Source organism: Priceomyces carsonii, assembly GCF_900007245.1.
Source record: "Priceomyces carsonii strain CBS4050 genome assembly, scaffold: Debaryomyces_carsonii_scaffold_1, whole genome shotgun sequence".
NCBI classification, from domain to species: domain Eukaryota; kingdom Fungi; phylum Ascomycota; class Pichiomycetes; order Serinales; family Debaryomycetaceae; genus Priceomyces; species Priceomyces carsonii.
In genome coordinates, this window is record NW_026946674.1 from 890,052 (window position 1) to 901,048 (window position 10,997).

Consider the following 10,997-nt stretch of genomic DNA (forward strand, 5'->3'; position numbering starts at 1 on the left):
CAAAAGTCAATTACAATATAGCTTATAGTAATAAAGATGGTGCCAAATCATATATTGATATTAGGAACGCCTCATTCTGGGAAGTTGAGGATAGTTAAATTCTTGGTACCTTCAGAAGAACTTGAAGTTGGCGATGAGAGTCATAGTGGGATAATAATCAAGTCGAGCTTGAGAACTAAGTACTATGAGGTTGATCTTAAAATATTTGTTGACGAGTATCCAGAAGAGAGGAGAGGCGATATTAGTGGTGATATGAAGTTGCAACTGTTAGAGAGCTGGTACTCTGAGTTTTGTCAAGATGAAATGAAAGAATTGAGAGACGCATTTGAAGGTTTAATTTTCACAATTAATGTTGACTCTACGACGGAGGAAGTCGAGCAAAGTCTAGAATTTCTAACTAAAGTGACAGATGTTCTCAAAGGCACTAGTGACTGCTGGGATGGATTTATTTTGGTAGTCACTGCTGCCGATGATATAAATGTATCCACGAACTTAAAAATTGAAGAGATAGAAGACCTCAGCATAGCTGCCGGTTTTGAATTTATAAACTTTAGTCAATCAGGCAGAAACGAGTATCGTGAAACCATAGGAAAAGATAGGTTAAAGGAAGTCTTGGAAACACACGAATGGAGTAATATGGATGTCACGGATAACATTCATTACGAAAAGAATAAGATACAAAAGTTAAACAATATGACAGAACGTTTACTTCAAAACGACGGCGCAGAACCCCAAATGAATGATCTAAGCGATATACTTAGGAAAGTTCATGGTGCAAAGGAACACGCAGAGAAACTTAATGATTCGCAGAAAAAAGACTACGCAACTAAGATAGTTGATGATATAATGAATTATATATAGAATAAATAAATTGCATTCGAACGGTTATAATTTGGCATCCCTCAAAGTGTATTTGACTTGGAAGCCAGGCTCAAAGTAGCATTCTTGACAGTCTTCTTCCTCCACCCCATTTTCATGAATCAAGACAGCGAAGTCAATATGTGGAACATCTTCATCGATTACAATCATCGGAGCATGCCAAGTTCCAGCTCCGTAAGTGATCGATTGATTGCCTTTGCATACAAATGCTTTCAAGCTCTTTGGGTCAGGTAACTTATCTTTCGTAGTTTCATCTGTTCTAGCAACGATTACCAAGTAAGATCTCTTCTTGGACTCTTGTCCCATCGGCACGAACGCTTGTGTTGAAAATGGATGTCTCTCAAGAACCTTTGAAGTGTATATCTTACCTCCAATGTCATTGGCAATTAAATGCTTAGGTGCCTTACATCTGAAAATATTCCAATTGGCAGTAGCACTTTTTCCACTTGCACATTTATCGTAATTATTAATTATGGGAGCGACTTTGTGAACTTTGACCGCTGTGCCATAGTTAGCTGCTGAACTTTTCACGATCTTTAATTGATGATCTGCACTTATAACGCCACCATATGGAGCGAAAGCCTCGGGAGTAAGCTCATCTGCTGTTATTGAATTCAGATTAGAGACATCAAATACCTTGAGTGGCATTTTTAAAGCAGCGATTACTTAGGATAAGAGAGGTATACAAAGCTTCTTTAAGTGATTCATCGGGTTTCTGCGTCTATATTTCATATCTCCACGTGACTTATAATTAGAATTAGCAGAAGTTCACCAGAGACATTCTTACCTTGAGGAGCATGTAGAACATGTCAGAAGCTTTAAAGATGTTATGCTGATCTAGAGACATTGGATCCACCTGTCCCAAATCGAGCTGAATAAGTTGATGATAATGCCACGTATTTTTGTACTCCTAATCTTGTTCCTTATTTTGCTTCAAAATAGTATACGAGTTAGATCATTCTTAACTAGAACGCCAATACTGATCTACACAAACCAAACTCAAATCAGCTTCAATAAAGAAAAAAACCAAGAAATTCTATTTGAGCCAGGGATGCTATTGTCTTTATATGGGGCTAATAATTTTGCATCTAGAAAACTAAATCGTATTTTTTTAAACACTTAGTGCCATGTGTCAAGTTAAACATATTTATATATTTGATTCGACTTACTGGTAATATATCATGCAAGAATTATCATATTTAAAGTTAGCTAAAGTTTAGAGCTTCTACTTCTCTGTTCTTTCCTTCCTTTAATTTTTGTTTTCTTAAGCTATCTTTGGCTACTAAAGTCATAGCTAAATTACATTATCTAACAATAGATATTTCAACTTGGCATCCTCGAATTTCGTTTTCTTTTCACTTTCTCTTGGAGCCATAGTGTGTTGCAGTTATTCAGCCGTCCTTTGATTGATCACGTGACTTATTTGTTTTTATTTTCATGATAAATGATGCCTATGCTCATTTAGTGCCACCGATTAGATCGTTAGATCACCGTTGAGCCTTGAAGTTAAAATGGGCCAAAAGAGATTTCCTCCATTCAAAACTTTGGATGACGTTCGTAACAAGGACGATGACGAATCTACTGTGATTAACGCCAGCAATTTGGAATCTGAGCGAGCACACTCCGTGATGTACATTCCCGATGAAGGTAGATTTTCAAGTGAAGCAAATACTTTAATCGATGGAATGGAAGGAACTTCATCGAGCACGCTCGGGAATAGATGGAAAGCTTCAGGTCTCAATTCTTCACTTCAACAGTTGCAGTATAATGAGAACAAAGTTGCCTTGGATAGGTCTATTAAACAGACTATTGAGTTATTATATCAGCTATCGGAAGAGAATAAGGAGCGTCCCATATTTTATCCTACCGATATTGAAGACGACAGCTTACTAATGCTCAATTCAAGAAAGGCTCATATAGCTTTAATAAAAAATAAAGAAATATCGGCCAAAGCTTGGACAAAAGCGAAGATAGAGGATAAAGAAGATGATGAAATACTTCCAGAATTAAAGATTTTAAAACTCAACCTTCAAATAGACGTCTCCAAGAAGAGTAATGGCAATTTAGTGTCTAATTTGGATAAAAAATCGATAGCGAATTTGTTGGAACAGATGCTTAAACTGCAAGTAAAATATCTCAGTAATTTAAAAGACAGAATTGATGATACTTCTTCAAAAGTGTTTGTTACAGGTGATTTGAATGCAGGTAAATCAACCTTCTGTAATGCATTGTTGAGGAAGAAAGTTTTACCTGAAGATCAACAACCTTGTACATCGGTTTTCTGTGAGGTTATTGATGCAACAAAAGAGAACAAAGGAGTTGAAGAAGTTCATGCTATTCCCATTGGAAAAAAATACAACATTAGAGATGAATCATCTTATGAGATCCATCCCTTGAAAGGTTTAGAAAATCTAGTTTATGAATGTGACCGCTACAGCTTGCTAAAGGTATATGTTAAAGACAATCGCTCGTTTCAGGAAAGCTTGCTTAGTAATGGAGTAATTGACATAAAATTAATTGATGCACCTGGTTTGAATATGGATCTGTACCTGACTACTCAAGTCTTTTCAAGACAAGAAGAGATAGACTTAGTTGTTTTTGTTGTCAATTCAGAAAACCATTTCACTCTATCAGCTAAAGAATTCATTGCCGCAGCAGCTGCCGAAAAGCGCTATGTGTTTATTGTTGTTAATCGGTTCGATAACATAAATAATAAGGAGAAATGCAAAGAAAAAATTTTAGATCAAGTTAAAAGCTTGTCTCCTGACACATACAAGAATGCCGAGGAGTTCGTTCACTTTGTGAGTTCGACTGAAGCTTACAAAGGAGGACCTGACGATGACAATGATCCCGATGATGATAATGGAAACGACAAAAAGGACCCTGATTTTGATCTGTTAGAGGCCTCGTTAAGAAAATTTATACTAGATAAGCGATCTTTATCAAAGCTACTTCCAGCAAAGAGCTATTTAAAAAATATTTTATGTGACTTGGAGACTTTATCGATGATTAATGAAAAGATATATTTGAAAGAAAAAGAAGACAAGGAGGCTCAGCTAAAAGATCAAGTTGCTCCAAGATATTTAGAGATGGCTTCAAAGAGCTCCAAAATGTCGGACCATGTTAACAATGTGATTGAAAAGGCATGTGTGGATGTTTATAACTTCGCAAGAAATGACTTGATCGAGACGTTGAATGATTTTGAAGGACTGCAAGTGATTTTGTATCGTGGGTTGCAGTATGTATATGAGTATGCCAAAGAAACCCAGAAGGTAATGATTGAAACAGTTTTATCTTCGATTCAAAATAGCGAAGACAGAGCTAGGATTATTACCAGCGAAAAAGTAGATGAAATTTCCCGTATTGGAGAGGAAAGTTTAGGTTCGGAATTCATGAGTGACAAGAAATTTAATCCTGATATCATGTTTACCAAACGTCGTGACAATTTAAAGAAACTTCTCAATCGTCTGATAGAAATAGGAGACTTCTTCGATCCATCATGGGATTCTTGTTTGATGTGGCTAGGTATACCGAAGGATTATGTATCCAGCACAAAAGAGCACTTGAATTATTACAATCCTATGTCTTTGCTCCCTGCAATGCTGACTGATGTCACTTCTTTAAAAAATCAGCTTCCTACTCAATTAACGTTACATTCCATTTATTCGTCAGGGAAATTATTGACAACAGGTGTCGTTGTTCGTAAACTTTACCTGGCCTCGTATTTGTTGAATCCTTCTGTGTTGAAAAGAGTAGCAGGCCCATTATTAGTTGGTGTCACTGGCTTCACGATTTACTACTTGATTAATGATATCCCAAACGCATTTCCAAGAAAGCAAGCTCGAAAAATCAAGAAGCAGCTATTGGAGTTAGATCATCCACATCAAAATGCAAATAGGATATCGAAGGAATGCAGAAAGGTACTAAATTATCCGGCACGCCAAGTGATGAACAACTTTCAGACGAGTATTGATAAGAGGTTGGTTGAAAAAAAGCAACTTGAGAAGGATCTTCAAGATTCCAATAAAAGTTTTGGATACTTTCATGACTTCTTATTGAAAATTGAATATCAAAGAAATTTGCTCGAACAAATTGACCTTGAGAATGTTAATATTGTTGATTAAATATATCGTTAAGGTTTTTTGTATATAGTTTTAAAGTGCATTTAATTTAATCTAAATTGTTTAGTATACATTATGGCTTTGGCGTAATTATTTTCTTCTTTGCATATAAATCAACAATACAGAAACCACCATAGCGACGAAACATAATGCAAAGCCTAATTCAAAAGCTCCTTTATAACAAGCTTTTCCTTCAAAACAGATTCCTGTTTTCGAATCAGAATGACTATCATAGATGAACCCGAGGTACTTGTTTAAAAAATATAATGTCATTAAGGGTCCAGTGCAAATTAAACCCCATGTCGTTGAAAATGACCTAGTTCCAAACTTATCAGCCATTATAGCTGGATAAGTCCCAAAAATTAATCCGTAACTGCCCCCTGTAAGTGCCGAAGCTAAACTTACTAAATTATAATTGTTTGAATTAAAAGCCATAATAAATTGGCCACAAGCAAGAATGATTAAAGTGAAAAGCACAATCCACAACCTTTGAATATGAAACTTCACATATAGTAAATCTGATAAAAAACCTGAACAGAACCTTCCCAAAAATGATGCGACTGATATAATGGAGACCTGGACGGCTTGCAAAGAAGCTGGTCCCGGTTCAGAACCAAATATATGTGAAATTGTATTTTTTGTGACTTCAGGAACTCTATCATGATAATATTGAGCAGTAACAACAAATCCGATAGAATAGATATACGTTTGTCCAATTCCACTGGCTATAGATACTTGTATATAATGTATTAGAAAAAGTTTACTTCTAAGCAACTTTTTGATTATTTGCCAAGGTGTTTTTTTATTTTTAGTAATAGGTTTTTTGACACTTGGCTGTTTTAAGTTTATGGGTGGATTCTTTAATAAACTCGTAGATGAATTGTGTCTCAGAGATACAGGATTAGAGAGTCTATCCAGATCGCTAGGTTCATTTTGCTCTCTCAAAGCCTGTACTATTGATGGCACATCTGAATAATCTGAACTAATTGACAGTCTAGGTGTTCGTCTTCCGATACCCCAAAATGAAAAAGAACCTTTAAAAGAATCAGATCTTCTAGTATCTCCTTCACTAGAGTCATTATACGGTCCATCACTATCATCGATAACTTCAGAATTTGATCGAAGAAGTTGGCTCTCTTCATCCACTAGTCTATGTTCGTCTTCTCCGTCTTCATGATTCATGTAGATGTGAACAAAAAAGCTTCCAAGAAATATCGCCAAACCACAGAAGAAAGAAAGAAATCTAAGTAAACCACCTGTGTCGTTACTGTATGCCGCGTGTGTGATAAAAGAAAATACAGTGGCTGATAGACCGTATGCACTAACAGGAAAAGCACCAGCAGCTCCTCTGTTGTTAGGAAAGTTGGACTGAGAAGCTTTTAATGTCGCAAAGTAAGATAACACTGAGCCAAAACCTACCAAGGTCATTGAAGCACATATTGCGGCTAAGGCAGCGACTTCATTTCGGTAGATTTTGTATAAACCATAATAACCTGTAAATATACAAATGGATCCCATAAGGATCGACAATTGGGGACCTTGATGGTCTATGATTACTCCTGCCGGCAAACCTCCAAACCCAGTTCCAACGTTAGTTGCTAATGAAATCGTTGCGGAGTCTGATGCTGTAAGTCCAATTTTTTGAATCAACTGCGGAGCATAGATCCCGTAGAGATAAGGAGTACCCGACGCTAATGCGATAAAAACTGATGCTATTAACGCTATTAATCGCAATGGAAAGTGATTGCTAGATGACAACCTATTATTCATGACCTGTGCAAATTAGATAGGCTTCAAGCTATTTTTTAGATATAATATAATGTTTTTGGCATAGTTAGCTCTCGTGAGAATAAGGAAATCTCTTATTCTTTGATAAGACTACTTCTGTGCAAGATCGAAATTTCATTTCTAGTGAAATTTTCAGATCGGATTTTTTGTCCCTAATGAGACTAGATACATTCTCATTTGGCTAGAACGAAGAGAGCCTTGAACAAATATGGGGAGAATGAACAGGACAGAGTTCATCACTGAGCTCACTAGCATATTACAAAATAATGAAGGTAAATCATCAGTTTACTTGACACAAAAGAGACTTTCCGATGCATTATTAGTGGACGACGAAACCAGCATTCACGATCTATCTTCAAATGTAATCAGTGAAAACAATGAGTTCAAAGAAAACACGGAGAAGTATTCAATATTGATAAGGGTTTCGATGAATACAAAAGCTAAAAAGCAGCCTAAAGTAAAGTTGTCAACGGTGGTTGATGTAGACAATTTGGAAGTTTTTTGGAATGAATATTCTCAAGCTTTGAAGGCAGGCTTTATGGGACTAAAGAAAAAGGAAAAGAAGAAAGTAAAGAAAAGTAAAATTTCAAAATAAAATGATAATAATCAATTGTTTACTATTCATCAATCGTCATATTATATAGCTTTTGTATTATTTCATATTAATTTCAAGTACAGATTTCGAAAGCATCTTCTCTCAAATATTCTCGGCTATCACTAAACCGTTTGGATATATACATTTAACATCTTTAATTTTGCAATCTATAAAGTCGTTTAAAGTAGAACGTGGAGGCAATGGCGTTATTAATTTAAAATTGAAGTCAGGTTCAAAGCCCTTAAATTCTTCCTCTGCTTGCTGGTCCGATAGAGAGCTCGAAATTTCCTTGTCAAAATATCCTTCATTCAATAACTCGACGTAAGTGAATATATCCTCAACTTTACTTTCAGCAGGAAAATAAAAAGTTACGCGAGACCCACTTTGTAGCTTAATCGCTATTTTTGCCATCCCTTCAGTAATTTCCTCATTCAAATTGTTAAAGTACTCCAACTTATATGCCAAAAATTTTTTTTTCATCTTTTCTTGTAGCTTTTTTTGGGCCTTAACCCTATCTTTCTCTAATGATGCACGATAGTTGAGATCTTGCTGTTTCAAGAGAACTTGGCTCATAAAACTTTCCTTCAACTGATTTCTTATCAGAGACAACTCCGCATCATATTTTCTTATCTTCTTTTTGAATTTAAGCTCAATCAATGCATTTGGATCGACGTCTGGACCAAGTCCTCCTTGAATCTTCAGCACCAATGTTATTTTTGGTGAAGTCTTGACAGGGCCGTCTGGTGTCATCCTTGTCGTTCGAGTCAAGAACACTAAACCCAAAAATGGAAATTTAGTAACACCAAAGCTGTTTGCCAATTGATATGCTTCGGAGTTAGTTAGATCACCACCCCATATAAGAAGATTCTGATTATTTGAAAACATGTTAATAAATTCAGGGTTAGCTATAACTTTGTCGAATATTAGAGAGGAACTTTCATTTTGTGGATTAGAGAGATAAACAAATAGAAACTTAGCTCTATTCGTCGCCATGTAAAGCGCTTGAGTATAGCTTCCCTCAAAAAATGGTGGCAAGGAGTTTCCAGAACGCAAATTCTCTGGGCTCAAGTTATCCTCCAATTCTCTTATGAATTTGTTAACTTTATCAATAGGATCATTGCCTTGGTTGTATCCAGTTTGTATCAATGAAGTACGCCTGTTATTCCTTTCTTTAAAGTATATCATATTGAAAAATCTCCCTAGAACTCTCAAGCTTATCGCTAATATCAAAGCTATAGGTTTTATAATCAAATAAATTATCCAATCTAATAAAGTCAACAGGTACTTGCTTAGTCGTTGTGAGTTAAAAAAGTTTCTATTCGTATCTTGTGCCACTCCTTCATTCTCTGGATATGCACCCGGAAAAGTTTGACTATGACCATCATTATTGAGAGGTTCATAGCTAGGAAAACCAAAGAATTCTCGGATTCTACTGGAAATATCTGACATGATCTCAAAAAAAATTCCTTCAAAAGTATATTAAATGTAAAAGGAGTTTATAATGCTAACTAATTGACTATCATCAATAAATAATTGTCGCAGAAAATAAAGTAGAATGTATCTTACAATTAGAAAACTTTAAGAGTACTGTGAGACACTTGACAAGTCAGCTGATTAAGGATGAGGGGCGTGATAGAATGTGGTATGTTTCGAATGTGTTGCAAATGATGGTATAGAAATATATATAGGATAGGAGGAATGTGAAAACATTTCCAGCGATGAATAAACTAGTTAAGATTATACGTACTTGTGAACCAACGGATTTAGACGTAGACCCTTAGATAAGTACGCTTAGCTCACAACTGGTAGCGTTGCAAACAAAACAATACTATAACTAGTATGGAAACTGATCAGATTTTAGCGGAAGTGAATAAGTTACGATGGTAAGGGCATCGAAAATGCCATACGCTTTATTAGGACTCACGAGAGAGTCTATAATGGGTTGAAGTCGTTTGGAAATAGTAACTGGAGTAAGGCCTACGTAAACGTAGTGTCAGTGATATTATTGGGGATGTACGAGTTGATATACGTTAATTGGTTATCATTCACTCCACCATTCGTAGTGTTGACATCGCTACCAGCAAATGTCGCACCGCCAATGAATGGGTTAAAGCAATCCTCAGGTGGCGAATCACCCTCTGAATACAATACCATGAACTTGTACTTAGTGTTTACAGGTCTTATAGCCAGCCTGGTTTCACTACCGTTAAGTGTTTTCTTGGGTTCGCTGAAATAGACCACTAACTCAGTATCTTCTAGGCATACTGTCACGTTCGACCATATGTTATCTACAGCTGATGATAACTCATTATACCAACTAGTCAATACTGCTCTATTCAAAGTGGTCCCGCGAATGTAGCTACTACAAGACACTGCTGTAAAAACAAATTGTAAACTTAAAAATAAATGAAACAACCTAAAGAAGCCTAACATAGTTCGGGTTCTTACGTGGTTTAATTATAGTTGACGTTGAAATATTTCGAATATTGAAAACATGTTTGTCGACGTTTTTTTGGGTGCTGAGTACGCAAAACTGTAGACAAGAGAACCATGTGATTATACAATTATACCTGGCCAAGGTATCAACGGTAGCTCTGAACACTGCGGCAGGTGGTCGTTTCAAGTTCGAAGTGCACATAGACTGCCGAATTACGTAAATCCGACTGAGGTTTATACAGTGTGATTGTTCATGAGTTATCTTTGTATTTGTATAGATGTAAAGAGAGGATTTCTCGTATTTCGCACACCTCAAGTATAATAGGTTTCATGTGAATTACGATTCAGAAGTCGCTTGCACAGTACTTTTATCACAGAATTACATTTATCAATGAATAAGCTTGAGTGATTGGCTGGACAACTGATGTCATATAATGATTTTATTATGAGGATATTAAAACATATGCGATGACCAGTGGGTATGAAGAGTAGAAGAGCCATTATATTACAAGTAGAGATTTGTAAGATTTAGTACCAGTAAGGTTAAAGTAACTCCATATAGATGTTCGCTTAAACTATACGAAATGTGAGGTTTATAGGGAGTTCTAAATAGTTGTTCTAAAGGGCTACTATCGTACTTAGGTGATTCCTGATGAATACTTGACTACTCTAAGCTTATGTACAGTGAGCTACTACTTAGAATCCCTAGTAGAATGTAATCTTCTACTATTGGGAGTATCTCGCGCTTATATACTTTTGCAACACTGTTTCAGAGCTGTTTTGCAACACTCTTCACATTGTGTATACTTATAAGACTGATCCCTTACACTACTTGACCAGTCAGCTCATTAAGGATGAGGGGCGTGATAGAATGTGGTATGTTTCGAATGTATTGCAAATGATGAAATAGAAATATATATAGGATAGGAGGAATGTGAAAACATTCCCAGGGATGAAAAAACTAGTTAAGATTATACGTACTTGTAAACAAACGGATTTAGACGTAGTCCCTTATATAAGTACGCTTAGCTCAGAAGTACTGTGAGGTTTATAGGGAGTTCTAAATAGTTGTTTTAAAGGGCTACTATCGTACTTAGGTGATTTCTTATGAATACTTGACTACTCTAAGCTTGTGTATAGTGTGCTACTACTTAGAATCCCTAATAGAATGTTATATT

General features: G+C 36.0%; 7 protein-coding genes across 7 annotated transcripts; 3 read left to right on the forward strand and 4 right to left on the reverse strand.

Moving 5' to 3' along the window:
* Positions 1 to 36: 36 nt before the first annotated feature.
* PRCAT00000480001 (uncharacterized protein) lies at positions 37 to 861 on the forward strand (the record flags this gene model as incomplete). Its single annotated transcript, XM_062954865.1, has 1 exon — positions 37 to 861. One exon carries the CDS (start codon positions 37 to 39, stop codon positions 859 to 861), a length of 825 nt encoding a protein of 274 aa, XP_062807323.1.
* A 24-nt stretch (positions 862 to 885) lies between these two features.
* PRCAT00000481001 (ureidoglycolate hydrolase) lies at positions 886 to 1,527 on the reverse strand (the record flags this gene model as incomplete). Its single annotated transcript, XM_062954876.1, has 1 exon — positions 886 to 1,527. One exon carries the CDS (start codon positions 1,525 to 1,527, stop codon positions 886 to 888), a length of 642 nt encoding a protein of 213 aa, XP_062807324.1.
* An 863-nt stretch (positions 1,528 to 2,390) lies between these two features.
* On the forward strand, positions 2,391 to 5,003 carry FZO1 (mitofusin; the record flags this gene model as incomplete). The annotated part of the gene is made up of 1 exon (XM_062954887.1): positions 2,391 to 5,003. One exon carries the CDS (start codon positions 2,391 to 2,393, stop codon positions 5,001 to 5,003), a length of 2,613 nt encoding a protein of 870 aa, XP_062807325.1.
* Positions 5,004 to 5,090: 87 nt separating this feature from the next.
* Positions 5,091 to 6,770, reverse strand: PRCAT00000483001 (uncharacterized protein; the record flags this gene model as incomplete). Its single annotated transcript, XM_062954899.1, has 1 exon — positions 5,091 to 6,770. One exon carries the CDS (start codon positions 6,768 to 6,770, stop codon positions 5,091 to 5,093), a length of 1,680 nt encoding a protein of 559 aa, XP_062807326.1.
* Positions 6,771 to 6,996: 226 nt separating this feature from the next.
* On the forward strand, positions 6,997 to 7,383 carry PRCAT00000484001 (RNA-binding signal recognition particle subunit; the record flags this gene model as incomplete). The annotated part of the gene is made up of 1 exon (XM_062954910.1): positions 6,997 to 7,383. The coding sequence occupies one exon, from the start codon at positions 6,997 to 6,999 to the stop codon at positions 7,381 to 7,383; it is 387 nt and encodes a 128-aa protein (XP_062807327.1).
* A 102-nt stretch (positions 7,384 to 7,485) lies between these two features.
* PRCAT00000485001 (uncharacterized protein) lies at positions 7,486 to 8,832 on the reverse strand (the record flags this gene model as incomplete). The annotated part of the gene is made up of 1 exon (XM_062954921.1): positions 7,486 to 8,832. One exon carries the CDS (start codon positions 8,830 to 8,832, stop codon positions 7,486 to 7,488), a length of 1,347 nt encoding a protein of 448 aa, XP_062807328.1.
* A 528-nt stretch (positions 8,833 to 9,360) lies between these two features.
* PRCAT00000486001 (uncharacterized protein) lies at positions 9,361 to 9,816 on the reverse strand (the record flags this gene model as incomplete). Its single annotated transcript, XM_062954932.1, has 1 exon — positions 9,361 to 9,816. One exon carries the CDS (start codon positions 9,814 to 9,816, stop codon positions 9,361 to 9,363), a length of 456 nt encoding a protein of 151 aa, XP_062807329.1.
* Positions 9,817 to 10,997: the final 1,181 nt, after the last annotated feature.